Source organism: Triplophysa rosa, linkage group LG4 (genome assembly GCF_024868665.1).
Source record: "Triplophysa rosa linkage group LG4, Trosa_1v2, whole genome shotgun sequence".
Classification (NCBI taxonomy): Eukaryota; Metazoa; Chordata; class Actinopteri; order Cypriniformes; family Nemacheilidae; genus Triplophysa; species Triplophysa rosa.
The window spans coordinates 28973611-28998671 of record NC_079893.1 but is presented as its reverse complement, the minus strand read 5'-3'; the positions used below and the strand labels follow the sequence as shown (position 1 = coordinate 28998671).

Genomic DNA, 25061 nt, shown 5'->3' with positions numbered 1-25061 from the left:
ATATCTCTCTCCCTCACTCCTTTATGTCAAAAAGTCTGGGTTGTTTCCCCACCTCGTGACTCTTGGTCTATCAAAACGAAGCTTTTCTTGGAGAAAGTCTTATTTTCTCTAAGAAATCGGCTTTTTATAGAACAAAAAGCGGATTAATCCCCCCTCCTCTGACGTGTTTGCTCCTATGTTTTTCTCATAGAATGCATATGAGTCAGGAAAAAATATATTTACATAAAATAAGTAGAATATACAATTAAATGCATATTCTTTTTTATGTTTTATAAGGTAAAAAGATAAAGAATTGTATGAAGTCGGTACACCAAAGCTCCAAAAATATAAAACATTTATTAATTAAAAGCAGACAGGCTCTTCATAAATATTTGATATTTTTGGAGCTTTGGTGTGCCGACTTTATATACAATTCTTTATTCGTTTTTTTGGCCGAGCACCCACTTGAGGTTGATGCGTGCGTGCCTTCTGTAAGATAAAATATACAAATCAATTACTTCTTCAGGCCAAAGATATTAAAAACATCTAAGATAGTCTGCTTTAAAATTGTCTACATGTTGACATTTTACATTCAGATTTATTCATTTAGCAGACTCTTTTATCCAAAAAAAGCGTGTTTTTTGTCAACAACTGTTGACTACAAAGCTGATGCGTTTCCAACTCTCTTGTAAACAAGTGACTTTATAGTTTACCGAAATAAAAATAGACGTACACGACTTCCCTCAAATACACCCCTTGACCATGCACATTTTGTCCTCTTCTTTATGATTATAACGATGTCAGATGCTGGACGGTAAGCGGTGGATGGGCGGGGCGATGGTTTGTTTCGTGACATCACTGCCCTTTGAAGTGAATTTCGGCCGTTGACCTCATTGGACGAAACCCGCGAGTCTGACGGGCTCTTTGGTAGCTTGATTTTTTTCGGTTCTGAATATTTAGTTCAACACCGGTTTTGCATTCGCGACTGTGTTGACGGTAGAGCAGTGGGTTGTAGATAGGGGGTTGCGCGTGCCCTGTAGTTTAAACCTCAGTGAAAGCGGCTTGCGCGTGCCCTGTAGTTTATACCTCAGTGAAAGCGGCTTGCTCAAGGAATCCCACGTCTCCAGTATCACCTTGCAGCCGGTGTGAAATCGTGGACAGACCGATTTTCACGTCAGGGCGGATTGTTACACCGGTGCAGAGACCCAACGCTTTTTTAAAACCATCTAAAGGTAAGCGAACGACTCGTTGTAACTTGTACACGTATAACATTTTGTAGCGTTTTGTTGAACGCGTTTGCACTGCTGGTCTTTCAACCTGTTTGTCCGCTTCAAACTATCAGTTTAGCCTTTTCTCGCATTTTATTTGGGACCAACATTCGTTTAGATTTGGCATGTTTGGGGCTGGGCACCGTTTTTAAAATGATGCATCGATTTGTCTTCACATGGCATGAACTCAACAGCGGCCTAAAGCTCAAATAGACATTGCGCGTAAACGCGTTTTGTTTGTGAAATTGCTTGCGTGTTAAATGTAATGTTTAAGTATCGTGATGGATACGCCTTAAAAACCGTTATCGGTGATGGCACGGTGTTGTCCAATTTAAACCGTTAACGCGGTGATTTATTTTATGATCTTAAAACCGTATTTTGCGTTTGATTTTTTTTGTCTTTTATACGGGGTCATCTTAAATGTTGCTGGGACTCGGAATGATTTTCGTTTTGTAAAGAAATTACGTCGGCCAGCACAAGCCGAACGAATCGAGTGCACGTCGATCCTTACAAAGTAGTTATTTTCTAAATCTGACGTTAAAAGAAAATCGATAGTGTAAGTGGACTACGGTGGATTGCCTTCTTTGTTTAATGTGGATGTGGGATGCATGTGGTAACGTTACTTCTCTAAGCTCGCACGTCTCCTTTCCATGTTTTTACACCCACTTGTGTTGTTTTGATTTAAAATGATCGTTTTAATCTCGTTGGTGACACGTTGTGTGTTGTTATCATGCTCGTGGCGCCTGCGGTCTGCAGATAACACCGCGCGCCCTGTCTATGTTTATATCCAGTTCTAGAACGCGACGCACACGCGCACCTGACGCGGAAACTTCATTACCGCTGCATTCATATGCCTTTCCTGCTAATGGCCCGGATATTTGCGCGTCCTCAGTGAACTCGCTCATCTACTAGGGCAGGGGTTACCGTTTTTTCTGACGATTCTTAGTGACCTAAATTATCCTCATGGAGTACGCGGTTGACATAATGCTAAATTATATTTTTGTACTATACATAACTTACGTTTCTAACATGTTACGCATAAACTAGTAGGCGTCAAAACATCGACAAATTTGACTTTAAAATGATATAAGCATTCAAACAATTTTGATGAGATCATTCTGCACTTCTCATCAAATTCCAGACTGTGAGGTAATCTAAATGCTATTGGCTGTTTAAAAAAGGGAGGAGCCACTCAATACGTCCCCCCTAATTTTCTTATTCAGTGAAAATTACACTGTAAAAAATCTTGCTACCTTAAATTGAAGTATATTTAAATTGTTCGTACAAGTCATTTTATTTCAACTTAAAGTGAAAGTTTACCCAAAATGAAAATTCGTTTTTTCTCACCCTCTTCTCATTTCAAACCTGTTTGACTTTTTTCTGCAGAACACAAAAGAATGTTACTAACTGACACCCGTTCACTTGCATTGGTTTGTGCCGGCGCTGTTCGGTTACCAACTTTCTTCAAAATATATTTTTTTGTGTTCTGCTAGAGAAAGAAAGTCATACATGTTTGAAATGACAAGAGGATGTGTAAATGATGACAGAATCTTTATTTTTGGGTGAACTATCACAGTTATGAGTTGCTTTAACGTAGTTTAGGTTACAGCAATTTCTTGACGTTTTATCTTAAGTTAATGTAACGAGAAACTTCAGTGGGTCTTTAATTTAGCTTTAGCTTCACTGTCACTTTCAGAAAGCCCCTGCAGATCCAATACAAGGCCACATGGTTTCACCAACCTAATAGTGTGTCGGGGATGTAATTAGTTAAAAGTCCTAATATAGGGAAAAGTTATACACATGGGGACTGGTGCTGGTGCTTGTCTAGTCTAATGTAAAGTTTGTTCAAGTAATTTACAAGAAATATTATTCTTTTGCGGTAATTTGAAACGAGCTTGCCAGAACCGCGTACTGCTTCATGTGAATGACATTTCCATTAAGCCCATAATGGGCCATTATGTCTTATAGTGGCTTGTAGTGTCCCAGGAGTTCGTCATATTGTAATCCCAGATGTTGTTCTGATTCCTCCTCCCCCCCAAAACTGAGTGACCTTAATGAAGAATCCAGAACAAAATCTAGTTTGACGATCAAATGTTAGAACCGAGGCACTGTTTTAATAGCGGCTGTTTTTTCTGTCCAATGATTTCTTATTACTTGTTTCTTATTGTTGAAATGTGTGGCCTCGGGTCAGTCAGAATGGAGTTTTTAGTCGATGCCATTTTGTCGATTGATTGCGCTTTCTATTGCGTCCTGTGAGTTAAAGATTTCATCATTTGTTGAGTCATTGTAGGCTTTCTGTGCTGGAAGCCATTGCAGGTTTTCGTCATTGCGGTGATGTGTTTTGGCCAACCGATTCCTCGAGTCTTGTTCATACAATGGAAGTCAATAAGATCCAGTGTTGTTTGGCTATCAACATTCTTCAAAACATCTTTTGTGTTCTCCAGAAGAAAGAAAGTCATACAGGTTTGAACATTAAACATGAGGATTTTCAGTTTTGGGTGAAGTATCCCTTTCAGACATGACCTCATATGGGGTGGTCAGGCTGGACAAGTATACGCACGATTGGTTTGCAGTGGATTAACGCTGTTATTTAGTGTAAACTATATTGCACACGGAAACATGAATGTAAAAGCTATCACCAAGCCCTGGTGTTCTTTTGCGGAGTTATTTATCAGAATAAACTTTTTTTGAAAAAGTGTTAAGAAACACCCCTTTATGGTATTACAAGCTTTCTGGTGGTTTTCCTGACATTCTAATCTGTTTAAACATTGGCACTGACATAAGAGTTCTCGACTGTCAGCAAACCAGCACTGGACATCTTGGCAGATAGTGTGCTTGTGTGTTTAAATAGAGCCGACAACTCTTGTCTTGTTTTAATCCTCTCGGGCAGCGTCCCTATCCATCACGGCGTCCTGCTGTGCGTCCAGTATGCAAACTACACCCAAACCATAACGCCCTCAATCACCATCTGTTCTCTTTCTCCTTCTCCAAGCTATCTCCCTCTTCATAACATCTTGTGTGACATTAATCTGTTTATGTCTGTCTTAAATGTGTAAGACGGGTGAAGCCATCGGTTCTCTTTGTTCTGTTCTGCTTTCTTTGAATTTGAGAATTTCTTAAAGATGCCCTTACTCTTACTTTTGCCCTCTGTTTTTTCGACCTCGTTTACACCTTCTATAAAGAGGTGTTTTAGGGTGTGTGTGATCACATGCTAAATACAGATGCAAGTAGGTCCAAAATGTTTTTTGATCGGGTCACTCAAAACACATTCAGAGGTAGTAAAAGCACCTGTTCATGCCATCAATGCAAATCTAATGTGATGTCATCCAAGGACTCCCGTCAACCAACCATTACGCTAACGATTTTGTGTGTCTAAAAGTGGATTGTAAAATTGTAGAAAATTGTGTATTGGGGCTGATATCACATACTATGACAGATCTTGTAAAGTTCACATCTTAAGTTTACATAGTACATGTCCCAAACACTGGCACCAGATTTTATGAGGTGTAAACGCAGAACAGTCTCACCTGACCACTTGTATTTCGCTCACCTCAAGACACATCTCAACAGCAGGTGTAAATGGGCCCTAATATGTGTCTCATGTTGTTTTGGCAGGTCTTTTCTAGCTCTGTCCTGCCCCCATCAGCATGGTTCGCCAAACACAATAGGACAGTCCTCTCCTAACCCTTACATATTACGCATGCCAAAATCAAACCCCGCTGGATCATTAAGCCTCATTCACACCCTATACTTGCTCAGCACACACATTCGCTCGTCTCGAGCTAATCCTGTTGAACGAGCAAGACAAGGGTCGTCTGCTCCGGCTTCCTGTTTGTAATGCATCGTTACTGGCATTTCACACTCCTGCCCCGTTTAATATTTTACTGACCCATCGACACTAGACTACACCCGTAAACCATCATTCACCAATACTCACCACACCGCTAATAGTCACTGATGACTCTAGATAAGTACCGAAACCTGCTTTAACCTTATACAGATAGTGCTGATGTGTGGGTCAATGACGTATAAGGATTTTTGACATGCCAATTTTAAAATACAACTAAATAATATCTAGTGCAGTTATTCAAACATTAAGAATGTGGAGTAGACATAAAGGCATTAAAAATTAAGCGATATTGTTAGAATGTAACTTTTATCTAATTGAAATGGTTTGAAGTCAGTCAGAGAGTTCTGGATCCAGGGACCAAGAATGACACAAACCCAGAAGTGTTGCTTTATTCAAAGTCAAATCTTTATTGAGAGATGGTCCCTTATATATACGGAAATGAGGTAATAATCGAATGCAGCCTTGCGCGCGTACGTAACCCACTTGAAGTCCCAGAAGTCACTGCGGCGCGTCCATCCAAGTTCGTTCTTCCGAGGCTCTCCACAAGGACACAAGTCTGTTCTTTGCGTTCTTGGAATTGAGAAACGGCCTATGTGTGGTGTTGTACTTCTTCTGTGGTGCTTATTTTTTCTACACGAGAGCGCCCTCTGGCTTTAAGATGCAGCAGCATTTAACTGTACTTCACTGAAGAACTGTGCAAAAAAATAGTAGTAAATCGCGTGCGGTTTATGAACAATTCGACTGGACCAGCGTTGAGCTGGCATTGTTTCTAAATTCACAGCTTGTCTGTTATTTTCTGTTTATATGACGAATACAGACTACTGCCATCTGCTGGCACAGCTGAGTATTTCTGCTCACAAAGGTGCAGAACATACACACTAGTTGGCCATGTACGAGCTCAACTTAGACTCCCAGACAGCAAAGGAATGTGTGCGTATGAGAGAGTTATAGAAAAGAGAAATCACACCAGATTTGTGTGATGGTTCAGCAAGTTTATTAAAGTATTTTTTCGCTTCCTGTGAGGAACATATTCCACACATCGGTTTCCACTTTCACAGTTGTGGGTGTTGTGATTTCCTGTCTCATGTCCATTTTAAAGGTGCCATAGAATGGAAAACTGTTTTTACCTAGGCATAGATTAATAATAACAGGTCTGTACGTGGAAATGACATCGTGAGTCTCAAACACTATTGTTTCCTCCTCCTCATGTAAATTTTGTGGATGCAAAAGACCACTGAAAAAGAGGCCAATCCCAACATAACACCGACTGTGACGTTACAGTCGGGATGTACGCCCCCAACGTGTGTCATCTGTACAGTGCGAGCTTCTCAGTTATAAACTCATGCACATCTTCTTTATACAACGCAAGCTGCTCAGACACGCGTCTTCTTTATACAGTTATAAAGTCAGGCGGGTTTGCGCAAGCTGAGCGTCGTTTTTAAACTGCGCGAGCTGGACAGTATAAAGTCTGACACGTCTGATCTGTATCGTGTGAGTTTATATGCCCCTTTAGCCTTGTTTATATTTGTTTACAATGCACTTTGAAGCACAGAGCAGCGAGAGTCACGTGACGAAAGTGAATGGGACCGTTTTTCGATCCTGGGACCATATCAAGCAGGCTTCGCTCGGCGTTTTGATACCGATTTAAGAAGGGGGCAATTCCGACTATATTGCCATTAGAACCCCTGCCGCAAGCAGTGAGCAGTGATCTTATCCACTTCTTCCATTTCACGTCTAACAGTAGCGATCTATTTGCTGTGTGAGCTAGTGGCATGAGTCGCGCAGCGAAACAGCCAATCAGAGCAGAGCACAACATTAATATTCATGACCCTTCCAAATAAGGTAATAACAGACCTTTTCATTCTAGGGACAAATCCTAGGGTTGTAAAATGGACATGTAAAACCGTTACTGGATCATTTTGGCACTTAATAAACCCACATACCTTCAATGTAGATATCAGAGAACGAAATAAAATATTGTTTTAATTCATTCTTTGGCACCTTTAAGGAATATGGTGTGCTCATAAACATGTTGAGAAATTACTCAGGGAATAGCTAACTATGGGAATATGTTTTTTTTCTGCACCCCAGACTGGACGTAACTGAAATGCTTGCTTGTACAATCAGATAAATAATTTTAGTTTGGGCCGAGTATAATAAGCCAAATAAAATGTAGGGAAGTATTCTGTAGGTTTACAAGTACAATGCACATAGCATAATGAACGTCTCTGTGAAAATTTGCATTGACAACATTTTAGTAACGATTTGTGAACGTCCCATACAGAGTCGATGTGGGAATGAAATGAATAATCGACTAATGTGGAAGCAGTTAAATAAATAGAGGAGGGCTGTGTTGAAAGACAGCAGTACTGTTTGTATAAGTTGGTTTTCTGCTAGGAGTGTGCGTGCCAAGGGCTGTTGTGAGAGCACTGCCTTGTATGGGCACATTATGTGTTGGTATCCTCAGTCTCTGTGTCTCTCTCATCCCTCTGATGGTGGGACTTCACTTTTTCTCATCCAACCTTTGCAGTTATTGTCTTACTGCCAGCTCAACGTTACAGATAATGACTTAAATGGAACATACAGTTATATCCAAACAATAAGAGCAGGGGTACAGATATTTGTTAGACAAAGGCCAGAGTCCTGTTGCGGTCTCCTGTTACAAGAATTCAGGATGTGGCCAGCTGCAGCTGCATGTTTCTCCATGACGGCTCGGCACTGAGGAACTGGAGGCCCTGTGCGGGAATCTGGGTTTGCCAAGATTCTTTATCTTTTCCTGTTTTATATCACATAGTTTTTCCATAAGCGCATTTTTCTTATGCATTCGGAATTTCTAATCAAAGCAGGTTTACAACCAGACTAAACATTTGTTTTGAGTCTGTATATGTAACGCTAGGTGTCACCAAGAATTGTTTTTTGGAATTGCTTACTGTGAAACCATCACATTACTATTTAAGGTATTGGGAAAGTAATGGCACATACACTGCGCCGGCCAAGCAACTAGCAACTGTCATGGAAATGGAAGGAAATAGTTTTAGGTTTTAAGGTTGCGAATTGCAACCAACCGGTCACTCCACCCATCCCCCCTCCCCTTCGAAACACTACGGTGGCTGACACAGAACTAAGATGTTGTCACGTTTTCGCATCTTTCCCGAAGGAGATAACATATTTACGAAACGCGCTCTATAGAGCGCAAGGGGACCAGCGGTGTATGTAGATAGAAATAGCTCATTCTAGGGCAGTGGTTCTCAAACTTTTTTGTTATAAGGCCCCCTTTGTGTAGAGTGCATTGCTTTGCGGCCCCCCAAATAAAAACTTATAATCTTAAACTTAAAATTTTAATTAAACCAAGAAAATATTCAGTTAAACAATGCTAAAACATCAATTATTTTGGTTGGTGGAGTTGTTTTTCTGATGTTTGATTTGATTTAATGATAAATATCTATATTTCTAAAATACCACAAAATCTGTGCCCCCCTGGAACCATTTTGGGGCCCCCCAGGAGGCCACGGCCCCCAGTATGAGAACCACTGTTCTAGGGTAATAAAAACGTAACGCTTCATTATGTAAGGCCTTTATACACCACTTAAGACATGGTTATGTAGATTACATTGCGATTCTGTCGATAGATCCTCCTTAATCTCTCACATTGCACCAACCTAAATTCTGCCACATAAATAAGGATATTGATATTGGACAAGATGGACATGGGGTTCACAGATACCTGGTTTTGTTTTCATATCTCCATAACACAGCCCTGTTTTTTCATTTGAAAGTAGTTTGTAAAATTGAGATGCGCATTTCTGTATCTTGTGTGCTTTTTTATTAAGCTCCCCGCATTGGGAGGCTTTACCGCTTCTGTTTTTATTCCACACACTCACTAGTGCTTCCTGAAGTCATACCAGGTCATGGGGCGCACACAAAAGTTTTTCATAACAAAGTTCAATCTAATCTACAAAGGAGCTTCACATTATATTATATCCAAGTTGCGTCATTACTTGGTAACTGGAAACCTACCATTACAAAGGCTACAATTACATGTTTACAAAGCTGTCTATAGTTTGTCAGATTTCACAATTATCTGTAATATATCTGCTGTTATGTATATATGCATGCAGCATATGTCGTCCTGTTTTTGTTTCTTCCTAGCTCAGTTTTCTCAAAATAGGCCTATATTCTTTGCCAACCACATTCTCTGCTCGCTGGAAAATAAGAAATGACTAATGTAGTGATATTTATGGGAAACCGTGAATGTAACACAGCTGGACTTGTTTGTTAAAAATATAGCTTCCAATTTGCCGAAAGGCTACAATCTTGTGAAAAGACTCCTCCGTTAAATTTAGTAGGACGAATAACACTTTTATTGAAGAACTTTTAATTGAAAGTGTGCTTTTTCTTACTAGATTGCATGTCTTGAACGTCCTCGTGTTGATCTTCACATCACCATGGAGATGCAGCAGCAGGGCTGCGGAGTAATTTTTGTTCCGAGCCGGGCAGAACGATGACCTCACAATTCATCATCCCGGCCTGTCGGGTGACGTGTCCTAGCAGCTTCTTTGTTGTGCGTCTCTCAAATGAAGTCTTTTGTGTTTCTTGACTTGCTTTGACTTTTAAATTCACAATTTTACTGTTTGTTTTCCTCTTCCGGGCCCTGTTACAGGTACTTGAGCTCACTTATCTCCTCGATGGTGACAAATTAAAGTTTGATTTCTCTGCTTGCCTTGTCATTGTTACTTCAAGCTTGGATTTTTAGTTTTGTCTCATTATTTGCTCTGGTGGAGAGGCCGAACAATAGCTCAGCTGCTGTGGCTGCAGAGAGGGAAGAGATCTGATGGAGAGGAGGAGGGGAAGGAGGACAGGAGAAAAAGAGGGGGTGTAGTTAAGATGGACTATTTAAGGGGGAAGAAAGACAAGAAGGGGCACTGTGAATAAGAAAGTTGGAGAAAGGAGTGGGGTGGATGGGTGCATAGACCCCCCTCCCCTTTCTTCATCTTTATCCTTCTTCTTAGAGCCTCTTACAACAATACTTTTGCTGACAAGCCTTTGCTTCATCCCCATAGGAAAAAGAAAAGATAGGTCGGTGTAGTGCAATGCTCCAATGAAACGTTTATATTAGGTTTCTTTAAGACCTCGTAAAATCAAACTAGTTTTGTGGCATTCTGTCCAGATCTGTTAGACTGAAGAGCATCTACATGCTAATGTTAGCATTGTAGGCGTTACAGATTGCTATATGTACAAGACCTGCAGTCATCACCATGCAGTTATTGATGACTCATCCTGCACGTCCGCGATGTTTGTCCAATCAACGGCTTTTTAGAATTAGAATGTCCCTCCCCCAGTTCCACGGCAGCTGACTAGCAAGTAGCCAATTACAGTTCATGGCTCATTTGTTTTGAGTTAGAGCAGGCATGAAACAATACTGTTTTCCACAGGATTTGGAGGAAATGTGGTCTTGGATGACATCACACTCTATTATTTGTTGAAAAATGAGATATGACTGCACACTCGCATGCTAATTAACATATTCGTGACGTCATCACATTGCAACTGATTTTGTCCAGTTTTATTTGTTACAGATCTACGAAAATCTAGTCATTAGCCGAGTTTCCATCACCCTGGTTTTATGTACATTTTGAAGTTCTGCATCAGTAACGAGTGATGGAAGCGCCAAAGATTTCGTAAACAAAAACCCTTAAATGTTTCCGCTTACTTGAGGTGTTTGTTCTTTTTTTTGCTTAAAGTGAGGAAACGCATTTGCCGAATAAGTCCCTCAAAAAAGTAATAACTTATGTCAGTATCGGACGGTGTAACCTGACTGACCGGAGTACTGATCTTGTTGCACAGCATCTGAAATGTTGTTATGGACATCATTAAATGCCCCAGCAAAGTCGTCAAAGTATTTCTGAACTGTCACGACTGCATTCCCAAACAGCAGGCATTCACGAAAGCACCGCATTTTTTGTGTTTCATCAAATATGAAAATTATATTCAGTGGCTTCTCTTACCTTTCTTACTGATATTTAGTGCCAGTTTATTACGGAGTGACGATTTAGTTCTCTTTGACTCGTTGGATGTAAACAGTGCTGATTCGCAAATCTTTTATGCGATATTCCCATTTTGCGCATAAGATAGATTCGCAACTTTGGATGGAAACCCGGACATTGTAATGCTGAATTAAATGTATTTTTAAATTAAGTTGGAGTGAAAGGTGTATTCCAACTCAGAAAACTCATTTTAAGGCATTTAAAGTTTTCTTTGATGAAGTAGAGCTTTGTTCTAATTTGATTCTTTCAGAATGCATCATTTCCTCTTTTTTGAGTTGTCTTTATGGGGATGGTTCCCTGTTGAGAAAGCTGTTTACCTTAACAATCATTCCTCTGTGGGATGTTAGATTTATCTGTATCTGTAACCCAATAAAGTTGTAGTTCTCTAAAACTTTAGATATTTTGGTGTCGACGTTTTGTTTAAAATAAGCTAAGTTTATTTGTCTTTCCCCATGCAGGTCAGCGATTCAGTTGGTGACCACATCCATTATCCCTGGGTTCAGTGTACAAGCAGCACTGAATCCAGTAAGCGTATCCAGTAGCAAGGTGTTTAAAGGCTAATATTGGCGATGAAACCTGATGGGGTGGCCACAGAACCAATGGAAGCAGAGGGAATGCAACCAGTAGCAGAGCCAACCGTCAATGAGGGGGTTTCGCAAAACGGCACTACGTCATCACCTCCCCAACCCAATGAACCCCAAAATGGGAAAGAGGCTCCCTCAACCGGGAAGGAAGCTGCGGGGAAGGCAGTAGATCCAAAAAGTAAATCTAAAGCCCCAGTCAAAAGTAAAACAACAGCGGCAGGTCCTGCACCAGGCACGAGACCCAAAACAACCCAAAGCCGCTTAGCTAACAGAGTAACAAAACCCACAGCAAGTACTGCAACCAACAAACCCACTGTAGCTACCAATGCGACAGCAGAGAAGAAACCCAGTACTGCAGTTGGGGCTGCCAGTAAGAAACCTAAGGTGTCGGCTTTTGGAACTAGCAGGACTGCGACGACAACAGCGACCAGTGGTACAAAGACAGGAACAACTGTCAGCACAGCTAACAGTTTGAGTAAAAGACCCGCCACAGCCTCCACCAGTGCAGCAACCAAACCCAAAAGCACAGGTAAGTGTTTTCAAATGTCATGTTTGTTTACTAGACCACTTGCTGAGCGGGTATTCACTAAGTTTATATGTTCTATAATTAGTTCGCTTCACTGAACGTAAGGAAGCCTTATATTTTCCAAAATGCATTGCAGCGAGTACAGAATGTAGAAATATGCTAGCATGCTAATTTGCTTGTAAAATAATTTACTTGAAGCTGCAAGTATTATTTATAACTGGTGCCGCCAGGTACAGTTTTGTGGGAAATGTCCGCTTGACATTATTTGACTTTAACACACAATCTAAAAAAACTGGTTCCTTAAAATATTAAGTTCAATCAAATTGGCCTTAAGTCATTTCTGCGACTTTTAAATTTTGGATTGTTCTACATTACTTTAACTCACCAAAATTAGTTAAGCAAAAAAATTGCAGTGCTTGTAAAGCAATTTAAACAAAGATTGGGGACAAAGAGGCAAATTACATATTGTCACTTTAAGTAAATGATTTAATTCTAGTCATCAAGCTTTTGTTTTTATTTCACAGCTGTTTTTAGTATTAATTCTCGTGACTTTTCTCTTCGAATCACTCCTGATTTTTGTTTAATTTGGTTCATTTTTTCACTTCCTCAGCTCCAAGGCCAACCACTGCCAAACCCAGCACTTCAGCCATAGCAAAAACCACTTCAGCTACCAAAACTAACAGGTAAGACAGCCAAGGGAAATTGTGTAGATTGTAGTTTGAGCCATTTTAATAGATTTGAATAATTTATGTGGCTTAAAATAACGTATAGGTTTTTTTCTCGTGGGTACAATGCACTATTTAGGGAGTGTTTATCAATGACTGCATGTTTTGCAGTGGAATGGTACCTGTTGTGTGTGTGCTGATTGTTGGTTCGTATTTCTGTTCCTCTCTGAGTCAGACTCGCTGAAAGAAGCTCAGATCGGACTTTGATAAACCACAGTATTGGCTCAACAGTACTCTTTTTGTTGTCCATCCTCTCTGGGAATGATAACTGGTTTCTTCCCCTGGATTAAAGGGCTTTCATGACTAATGCTTTGTTTTGTTGAGTTTTGGTCATTAATATGATTTGGCTCATAGGCAAATATGAATGAACGTTCTCTTAAAATGATTGCATATGGTGTAAAAAATGGAAATGAATGAAAACTGTAAAAAATCGTTTCTAAGATCTAATCCTATTTGTTGCATCATTTCCCAGCAACTCTGTTTCAACCAAATTCTCTGCAGCCTCTTCCATTTTGCATATTGTAGACGCCAGTAGATTTGAATATCACAATCTCATCCGCTGATTTTAATTCATGCCCTTAATTCCAGGCTTAATGTCAGTTTACAGGGCTGTTCATGCCTCTTGTTGGAAATGTGTCTGCGTGTGATCAAACAAATAGAAGTGTAGGGTGTGGTTTGTGTTTCTGTATTGACTCTGAATTCAATCTGGGAAAAAAATGCCAGTAACTGAGACCAAAGAGAGATGGGTTGTGAGTTGTTTGTGTAAGACTGATCTTTCTGTTGGGTATATTTGTTTTTCTTTGATGTACGTCACATAATATAGAACCTTACTAAAGCTTCAAATGACATGTTTACACTACAGGAGCATAATCACAATCCCACTGTGAGAAATAAAACTCCATAAAAGCCTTCTCATAATTCAACCACAGCATCTCATCTTCACTTTCATTCTTTTTTGGCATGTATGAATGTTTCTGGTTGTTGTCATCTCGCAAGACGAACCATCCAACTCACTCTGTATTATGTTTTCACAAAATCAAAATTTCTTGGCATTCCTTCACGCTTGTAGGTTAGGACCCTTTATTATTTTAAAGACCCCCCTAAACACATCCACAAGGCAAGCAATAAGATCACATGTGCCTGTGTTGGGTAAAGGCTGTAACGGCACAGGCAGATGGAGTTGAGTTCTGCAGAACAGGAAATTTCTCTTTGAAATTGGATTTTAGCATCGGCCTAAATTGATTTAATTGACCATTTCAATATCCCTGCTGGTTAATCTTTCTCAGTTTGTTTTCCTTTTTATTTCCTGGCTGCAGAAAAACCACATGGCTTCCATCACGTTGTACCACGAGAAAAATAATTAAAAATGAATGAGCTAATAAATTTTCAAACACTGGAATGCTAATGAGGTTGAAAATAAAAGCAACCACAATGAATTGAGTAATTAAGACTTTGAGTGATGTTTTAAAGCAATGAGGGCAACCAGGCTGTAAAATAAACCCAGTGCCTGAGGCTTTAAAGGGATACGAAATGAAAAAAAAAATTATAATCTCCCCCATCCCCCCCCAAGTTGTTCCAAACTTGTATACATTTCTTTGTTCTGTTGAACACAAAGAAAGACATTTAGAAAAATGTTAGCAACTGACATTTCTGAGACACCCCTGACTACCATAGTAGGAAAATTTAAACGGCAGTCAAAGGTGCCCTAGAACAGTTTGCTTTCCTAAATTCTTCAAAACGCGTTGTGTTCAACAGAACAAAAGAATTACACAATATTCTTTCCTATTATGGTAGTCAATGGTGCCTCAGAAATGTCAGTTGCTAACAATCTTCCAAATATCTTTCTTTGTGTTGATCAGAACAAAGATATTTATACAGGTTTGGATCAACTTTAGGGTGAGTAAATGAAGACAGGATTTTCATTTTTGGGTGGAGTATACCTTTAATGTTTGTTGCTAAATTAAAGGGATGATTCACCCAAACCTGTATGACTTTTTGATAGCCTTGTTGAGAATTATATCCTTCACAATTTATTTTATAAGGCCAGTAATATAATGAGCCCTAAACAAGCAAGACAACTTTTGCATGCCCTTTGTAAACCTCATCCCTTGAATATTTGACTTGACACTGACAAATGCAAAGCGGATTACTTCAAGGTCAGCATCTCTGTGGAAACTGCTCAGACTGTCCTATGCATCACTTAATTGAGTTGTGTTGTTTCTGATAGACTTTCTTGCTAGAGAAAAGAGGACAAGGATGCAAAGCTGTTTACATTGTTACCGTAGTTGCTGTGCTTGTCATATCTTTTCAACCTCCTGCTCTCCTGTTTTCTTTTTAATCCTTTAATTTATCCATAGATGGTTTAATCATTGTCCTAGTTTGTACAAATAACCTTTATGTAGGTCATAGAACTCTGACGGGAATTTCTGGTTCTTTTGTTCTCGTTGTATTACAATTGCCAGTTGTTTTTGAATAATTTGTGGGGGAGATGTTATAGTCTAGGCATGTGGGGCAAAGCCTGTTGTCCATGTTCTCTATTGTGCTCTGCTATAAGGAGCATGCTTGAGTATTTGCTTTGCCATGCAGTTCTCTGCTTTTGAAGGACTTTTCTGTCAGATTTTTTTTATTGGAGAAGGCCAAAACATGCGTCACAAAATGCAGTTGTGTTATAAGGTCTGATGACTCTTGTGGATAAGCTTTTTTAACCCTAACATCCAGTGTTACTCTTAACCCACAGTTTCAAATACATTAGGCGAGTGTAGGCTAGACAGAAGGACATTATCTTCCATTTCTCCACTTTACTCATCCCCACTCCTACACCCTCCTCTTATCACACAATTTCTTTTCCCCTCTTACTGACTCCCTCTCCTCTTGCCGAAGTGAATTTCTCTCCGGTTAGAAGAAATGGGAGATGCATTAGTTGATGAATGGCCCTGGTGGATTGGTTTTCTGGTTCTGAGTAAATTGCTTTTATGCACGTGTGCTGACTGCAGATTTACTATTCAAGGCAGTGGTTTTGATGAGAACCAATTTTGTGCATGTGCTGGTAAATAATATCCTGGATTGTGATTTTAATGCAGCTGATGGTCTATCTGAATTTGTGCAACACTGTATCCTTGAGCTTTCCATAGATAATAAAATGACAAACAACAAGCGAGCATTATTGCTTTTAAGAACTGCTCATGACTTTCGACACCTTCGCTTATAGGACAATTGGCAGTTCTGCTCCACGACCAGCTACCACTTCAGCTACAGGCAGAGTAACCACCAGTACGACAACTACAACAGCGAGTAAAACAAACCGAACTGCTACTCAACAACCTGTTAAACCATTGGTCACAGCATCAACCACCCGCAAAGGTGAAGTACCATTTTAAGCAGAACATTTTCGTTAATATTAAAGATGATAAATTCTCAAAATGGATAAATTACCATTTTCTCAATGTGTATTTCTTGTTAACAGATGCTACCAAAACAGGCACTACCGGCCCAGCAAAGAAACCAGTTGCCGCACTAGCATCCCGTCCTGCTGCCAGCAAGCCTTCAAACTCTCAAAAGCCAGCTGCAGCTGTGAAACGACCACTGCCTAGCATCAAACCACCTCAACCGAAACCAGATGACAAAAAAAGCGTGCCGACACGTAAGGTGCCACCTAGTCCACGAAACGCTCCTTCACGGCCAACATCAGGCAAGACAGCTGCAGCCTCCCCTAGTCGGAGTACAAAAGTCACTGGAAAGCTTCCACTAAGCAAACCGACACAGTCTGTGTTGCCTCTCGTTGTCAAGGGAAAGTCTACTGATAAAGAACCCGCAGCAGAGTCTGTGCAGCTTTCAGCAGCTGTAGTATCTACAGTTTCTGTTGCAACAGCTGCAGCAATAGCCACAGAAGAATCTCTTCAGGGCCCTGAAGCTACTCCAACTCCAGAGAGCTCTCTAGACGTTACAGCCTCCTCTTCCTTAGATGTTCAGGAAACTATTGATGTGCCGGTCATTAACACCAATGAAGACACAGAGCTGCTGCCTCAAGATGGGCTAGTAGACGTTACAGCCTCTTCCTTAGATGTTCAGGAAACTATTGATGTGCCGGTCCTTAACACCAATGACGACACAGAGCCACTGCCTCAAGATGGGCTAGTAGAAGCTGTTCCAGTTGAAGGGTCTGATTCTCATCCTACTACTTTTGAAGTTACTCAGGAATTTGAAGAACAAGGTTCAGAAAAAGCTGGTGAAAAGCTCACTGAAAAAGCTGATGAAAAGCTCACTGCTGCTGTGGCTCCGGCTGCACAGGATGCAGTTAAGCAAGAAACTGTAACTGCTTCACCATTTGATAACCCTGCTGCTACAACAGTGCCCTCTGTTGGCTCACAAGTGGCTGAAAAAGCTGAGGGAGTTAACAGTGAGTGTTGTGAAGATGTGGAAGAAGAAGAGAGGGAGGGTAGTCAGCAAGTGTCTTTGTCAGAAATGAGTGGCACCCAGCCTACTGAAGAGTCTCGACCTGGTTCAGCTGGTCTTGCGGGGTCCATTTGGCGAGCAGGGGCCTTGCTCTCGGAACTTGACTCTGAAGATGTAAGCTGCAGCCAGCAAGGGGCATCGGAGCTCAGTGCTCCAGGTGTCCTGGAGGGCACTGAAAGCATGGATGATCTGGGTGATGCTAGCCTTAAAGGAGCTGAAGGTGTGTCTGTTGGTTCTCCTGACTTTGAGAAGGTTCCTGATAATCTTACTAATGAAGAGGATGAAGATGATGATGAAGATGATGACGACCGAGTGTGTGATATGGATGTTGGGTCGGAAAGAGCAGAGGACTCAAACAAACAGCATTTTGATCATGATGATGATGAAGATGAGGATGTAGAAATGGCAAGTGAAGGCATCACTGAGAGTGGGCTTGAAAGTTATGGGAATGCAGATGAGGATGATTTAACAGAGGACTACCGGTTGGACAACCTGAATCGTATTCGGCCTCCTCCCGTGGATATGTCCGGCTTTCCAGGAGCCCAGTGGAATCAGTCCAGTTGTATTGCTGATCCTTGGGCCCAGCTACCACAACCCGCCTCTACTCTACTCTCTAGTCCTTCCTCTGAACATTGTCAAGCAGATCCAGAAACCCCAACCCAAGCACCTGCTCAGGCAACATTGGATGCTAGCAATTCTGAAAGAGGCCCTTCTTACCCCCCAAACCTTCTTGAACCCCCGTCTTGCTCAACTCAATCCCCGCCAGCTACTTCAGAGGTAGATGTCAGCCCCAAACATGTCCTGACACCCCCTCAAGCCTGCGAATCCCAGTTTGGTATCCTCACTGGCCCTGGGCTGGAATCTGACATTATCAGAGACACTAGCGAACCAGAGAACATAAAAGATGACAACAGCTGGTTAGGTAATGAGATTTCTAAAGTAGATCAGCAACCAGAACCACTTAACCCTGTCTTGCCTGACATCATGCAAGATCTAGGTGTTCACTTTGAACGTCCTAATGAGGAGGAAGAACCAGAGACTCTTCCAGCTGATGATGTGCTGGGTGGCCCAGCATCTGCACCATCATCTCCTTCATCAGCTACTGAGGATGAGGCTAGTGACACAGAAGGTGAAATGCAGATCAGAGATCCTCAAGCTGAGCTACCTGTAACTGAAACTGCACCTGTGACACACAATTTGTCCACTTTAGAGGAGCGTGAAGAAATCGGTGGAGAGATTGAAGGCGGTGGTGGTAGTGACACCCCTCAGTCTGCCACATCTGCTGCTTCCTATGGGTTTGACTACATGACTTCTAACTCCAATGCCCAGTCATCTGCTGAAAGTTGCAGCAAGAGCCCTGGCATCTTCTCCCTAGAAAATGAAGAGCAGCTTCCTGATGAGGCCAAGGATCCATCTCTTCTTAAAGAGCTGACCCTTATATCTACTCCTGCAGATGGTGAAAAGATTGAAAGTCTTAAAGGCCAACATGTGGAGTTCCAGTCCCACTCAGAACAGCACTACATGCTTTGTGGAGAGTCCAGTGAGCAGGCCGAGCCTGATTTACTACAGCCAGTTGCGCATTTAGAGTGGGGCTTGAGTGATTCTTCTTCCCCACAGCACGCGGAAGAACAAGATCTTGACACTCAGCATCCCTACTACTCAACTATATGCGAAAATACTGATAGTCCCTTGGCAGGTAATGTATAGAGTGCACTTTTAAAATCCATCTTCCGGTATACACTGTTGATGTTATCTCTATTTAGAGGTTTTGTCTAGCTTGGGGTTGCTTTGTTGATACTGATGTCTTTTTATTAAATTGAGTGAACAAGACAAATGGAAGAAAGCACTTCAAATAAGCGGTGACACTTTACATTATGATACAATTAGTGCATTCATGGGTATATGGCTTAGAACTCCTGTATGTGCAATAGCTACTACCATTTACATATAAGGTTACATTTTGGTTTTACTAACTGTGGGTGTTGGTTTCAACTGGCATGAAATGGTTATGAACTTCTCAAAACAACAAAAAAGAAGGCTTGGGGGGGAAATTATGTATTAGACTTTCAACATATTTTGTGGGTATTTATCCAATTCTTTTTTACTGATGCATAATAATTGCTTTTTGTATTCTGACATTGTTTAACTCTAAGTACCAATCTGTCCCTTTTCTCCATCGTCATCATCTTCTGTCTTCACTATTTTCCTTATTCTGCACTTTAGGGTTTGCCAACCCCTTACTTTTTATGTCTTGTTTATCTGGAATATTTAATGTTGTAGCGATAAATAAAGGTTAGATATTTAACATGACGATTCTTTTTTCTCTGTATGTTTCTTGATGTTTGAATTTCAGAGTATTTGCCAAAATTTATTTTATTGCATACGGTTCTAACTATCGATTGTCACATTTTAAGTACAATGAAATGGCCTCACTGCAAAGATATACCATAACTTTCAAAATCACTTAATATTTAATTTAAACAAATATGTCTTTGGAATCTTTATGATTATTGGCAAGCAATGTATAATATTTTATACTTTAACAATATAAAATTAAATACATTTACTCTGTAAGACTGTATCACTTTATCTTTTAAAGGGATACTCCACCCAAAAATGAAAATTCTGTCATCAATTACCCTCAAGTTGTACCAAACCTGTATAAATTTCTTTGTTCTGTTGAACACAAAGCAACTGACATTTCTGGGACATCACTGACTCCAATTTTTTTGTTGTGTTAAACACAAAATGAGATATTTTTAAGAGTTTAGGAGAGCAAACAATTCTGAGCACCTTTGACTACATTTTCATTTTTTTATGGTAGTTAATGATGTCCCAGACATGTCAGTTTCTAACATTTTGCCAAATATCTTTTTGTTTTCAACAGAACAAAGAAATTTATACAGGTTTGGAATAACCTGAGGGTGAGTAATTCATGACAGAATTTTCATTTTTGGGTGAACTATCCATTTAAACTAGCTGGTGCCAAGTTTGTTGTTTCATTATAATTGCTAATGGTAATTAACCAATTGTTAACTATTTGTGATCTTGCACATACACACTCATAGACAAATACATAAAGATTTTGTAAGTGAAGTATGTAAAGAAAGCAGGATGTCTCTCCCCATTCCCTTTGACCTCACCCCCTCAACTCTCCACCAACCAGAGGAGGAAAACAAGATCTGACCCTATCAACCTTCTGGATCTCAACCTCTATCAAGGTGCTTTATGTCCTTTTTTTGTTCTTCATCTTTGTGTTTTGATACTGTTGCTTCTGGAGCAGACTTTGTACACCTTCCACTTGGGGACTAACTGGGGTGCACCTGCTTTAATCACTCTGACGCTAATTGAAAGGACCTGGCTTGACACATTCACCTGGACTAATTGGACACGTTGAGTTGTTCCGCACTCCCAAAACTGGACTAGCTTTGCACAATGCTGAGTTTAAGTTGCATGCTCACCTCACATCACCAAATAGTTCAACTGGGGTGACTTATTGTGTGAGGCATGTATTGTTTTATATGCATGGGTCATGATTTGTCAATGTGAAAAAGAGGTACCGTTTGCTTTCTTCCACATTGCAATATGCATGGTGAGCGCTCACTTTTGCATGCACGTTCAGCTAAATGTCAGGGACACTGTTCACTTCCATCAGCTTTTTTTGTTTTGTTTGCTTTTCACAATAGTTAGTAGTTACTGCATATACAGGGTGTGGCCGCTTTTATTGCACAGATCTATTGTCACCAAGGTGTGGAATTAGTTTTAATGCTTGATTCTAGATTTTTTTCTTCTTCACTGTAATGGTTTCAGCTTATACTGCAATCTCACAATATTGATGTTTGCCACAATGCTTTTCTATGCCACTGCAGTCTTTGACATTGCTTTATTCTACCCAATTCCTCTTTTTTAACACATGCTTTGGACCCTTTGCCTCATTCACAGGAAGGAACTCCCACTTTCCGCTGCAACCGCCAGACTTGCTCCACATCCAAATGACGATGTCATCCAAACTCCGGCAACGGCCCCGCTCCGCCCATGGCACCCAACCACCACGGCTTCCCACTGACCTCCCGCCCAGAATATCAAATGTGGGGTCAAACGCACAGCTCCGATGTCTAGAGCAGCACCAACAGCACCTTCACAAAATTCAGCAACGGCAGGAGAAGCGGAATCAAGAACAAGAGAGCGGAGAGGATGCAAGAGAGAAACAAGTGAGCATTGAGCGGGAGGAGGAGGAGTTAGAGAAACAGAGAAGGAATTTACTCGAGTTGAAACTCAGACAACAAGAGCAAGAACTGAAACAACAAGAGCAAGAACTGAAACAGCGACAACAAATTATGCAGTGGCAACAAGAACTTGAACAACAGCAGCAGAAAAAGCACAAAGTGAATACAGTCCTCCTGTCTCCTTCATCAGGACTCTGTACCATCTATGAAACTGTAGAAACAAGTGACTCGGAAGAGGAGGGACAAGGAGAGGTCAAGAAAAAGGAGAAAGCAGAGGATGAAAGAACATGTCCTAATGAGGAAATGCAAAGACATTCTGAAGACAAAGACTATCTTTATTCACATAGCGGAACTCCTCCGCTCAAGTCTCCGCAGAAAGACCACAAGGAGACCGACGTTGCACCAGACCTGCCAAGTCCTCCACAGTCTCCTTATGAATCTCCCGAGCGACCCGTACCTCTAGAGTTTGACTGGGGCAAGAAGGCAGATATTGTCCATCATCTGATCAACCAGACTTTATTGCTTAAAGGTGACAGTTGCTCGCCCCTTCTTCTACTACCGGGAGGAGCAGGGGGAACGCTCAGTCCCTTGGAAAGCAGCCTGTGGCCCCGCCTGTTGCCTCCGCTTACACCCACTTCAGCCACCGTGACTTCTGTGAGCAGCTTTTCACCCGAAGCTCCAGGCAGTTCTGCTCAGGGCGAGTGGACCGTCGTAGAGCTGGAGACTCATCACTGAGAAAGCTGGATAAGCACCAGATGAAGGATACATGCCAAATATGAACTCGTGGACTTGAGATGCACCAGTCGGGACATGAATGTTGGGGTATTACAGAATAGAGCCTTTCCAAGACAAAGTGATGGGATTAACTGGTTCTCCAATTCTGTTCCAACTTCCTAGTCGGGATATTACAGAATAGAGCCTTTCCAAGATACTATGATGGAATTAAATGGTTCTTCCAATTCTGTTCTTAGGCTTTTAAATTAGTGTTTGAAGCTCGCTCAAACAATACTGTTCTTGCAACCACCTTCTTTGATTTATCCTCATCCCGGCAGTTAGTGCAGTGAGCTTTCATTTCCACACCCTCTACCAATCTAAAAGCAGCAGGACACTGCAGTATAATGCAGTGATACAGGCTCCCTGCCAAACCCATCATCTATATCTGACCTGCCCTGTGCCAAAAATCCATTCTTAAAGGTTTAATGGGGATCTCTTACTGGCTTGAACTGCATACTTGCATTTGATCTCCTAAGCATTGGGTTGGCATCTTGCCTACATTGTGGGTAGAGAGCTTAATGACTGAAGGAAAACAGATGATCTCTTGTATAGGTTTCTACAATTTATCTAAGCATCATGATCAGTAACACGATTTAAAAGTACATGCTTCCTATTTGGGTCAAATGGGAATTTTCCTGCACTGTGAATGACACAATGCCAGAATGGTAATTTAGTTTTTGTTGAATAGGCTATGCTGTTATTATACAACACTGGACAATTTTTAATCTGCTGTGTAAAACGTGATTTACATAATTTATATAATAAACTACTGATTGAAGGTTTTTTTGAAGTACATTTGGATTGACACGTGATATGAACAGTACTTCTGAATTTAAATGTTCAGGGGTTCGGTAAACTTGCACAGAAAAGTATTACCAAAATGTCTAAAATATTGCGTTTAAGGAGAAATATTGATCTCATTTTATTATTGAAGAATCATGATACTTTAGGTGAAACTAACCTAAAAAGCTGGTATATGGTTGTTTTAATTTAGTGAGATATATGAACTGCTGTATAAATAGCTGTGAGTTAAACAGCTACAATAATGTGCTACAGGGATTTTAAGATGTATTATGAGGTGCTGCAAGAAAACTGCAGATTCATCACACAATTCTGTACTGTGAACCCTCTGAACGCTGTGCCTGTCTGAACTATGAATGTAAAAGGGACTGTTCTTTTATTGCCGTTAGTTTTTTTTTTAGGATCCAGAACATTGGAGTATGTTTAAATGGATGCTATACAGTGGTGCAGTGGCCCTACACATTTTATATGCATTACATGAAAAATGAAAATATTGATATTTACAGTTTAGGGCGGACCAAGCATGGCATGTAGTTCCTTAATCTGAAGTCCTCTTATGGATGTCTATCCGCTGCAATACGGCCGATCTAACAACCATATCTCTTACATTTCTATAATTTTTGTATGTCAGGAAGGAACGGATTCAGAACAGTTCATGCAATTTACAGATTTGCTGTGCCTGAGACATGTGCTTTCAGAGTGCTGAATAGGTGAAGTATTCTCATACACTGTGACTTTTCAGGATAAATGAAATTCTCTCTTTTTGTGTAATGTTTCAGTGTTACTGATCCATGTCTAATGTCTCTGCCGGGTGTAAATGATTTTAAATTATGGCTCTATAGAAAACTAAATCAATAGGGAGAAAGTATGTGCGCAATATTTGAACATATACATGTATTGTAACTGGACTAGTCTGACATTGTGCGAGAAAATCAGTGTCCGGTTTCTGTGTCTGTGTGAGTTTTATGTGGCACCCATGTCATTGATTGTACTGTGTTATTTGTCATTGTCTTTTGGAATGCTCGATTCATTTATGCGAGTATGACTCGACCCTATTAATTTTAAGAACGTGTTTTATCACATGAAGGTACGACGTATATTTTAAAAGGAAGATGTGTCGAGTAGAAGTCTGTTTACTGTATTTTGATGAGAGATTATTGTAACTGCCCATTTTGTCTAGTGCTGTGAAGTAGTGATTAGTTTAGTACTTCGACTGGTGTTTAAACATGCTTTATATTGAGCTTTTTAGTAAATATATCAAAGGAACCACTCACATCAGGGAAAACAGGAGTTTCAGGCAGATTCTGACTATTTTACTGTATTGACTGAACTACAGTTGCAAAACTTGACATATCCACGTGAAAGTACAATAATGCACAGGGAGCGCAACTGTATCAACAAAAACCAGCAGTTAAAACAATGCACTGAGAAATTGAACTGGGCTGACTTTCAGAAACACACACAAATGCTTAAAGGAATACAAGAATACTCTGCTCTTCCACCAGTTTGTTGTGTTGCTTTACAAATGTGCAAAGACACACAGACCTGCTTCTATGTTGTATATTTTTGGTTCTATGTATATTTTGTAATTTATTTTGTAATGAAGGATTATGTTATTTACTGTTTTATAGAGATGCGGGCATTGAGCCAGGACTGCAAGCAGTTTTTTTTCCAGGCTTTGTAATGGAGTACTTGGACGGCCCATGTATTTTAACGTTTCAATGATGAACAATAAAGTTGGTTTGAACATTTACAATGTTTTCTGAATTTGTCTTTCATTTTCAAACAAACATGGGGACGTAACAAACTAATATCTAAAAAATAACATTCTA

The 25061-nt window shown here is 40.5% G+C and overlaps 1 protein-coding gene across 1 annotated transcript; it reads left to right on the top strand.

Moving 5' to 3' along the window:
• Positions 1–838: 838 nt before the first annotated feature.
• On the top strand, positions 839–24992 carry prr36a (proline rich 36a). Its single transcript, XM_057331235.1, has 6 exons — positions 839–1211; positions 11600–12254; positions 12862–12934; positions 16185–16336; positions 16440–19124; positions 21371–24992. The coding sequence occupies exons 2-6, from the start codon at positions 11711–11713 to the stop codon at positions 22387–22389; spliced, it is 4473 nt and encodes a 1490-aa protein (XP_057187218.1). The 5' UTR covers positions 839–1211; positions 11600–11710; the 3' UTR covers positions 22390–24992.
• Positions 24993–25061: the final 69 nt, after the last annotated feature.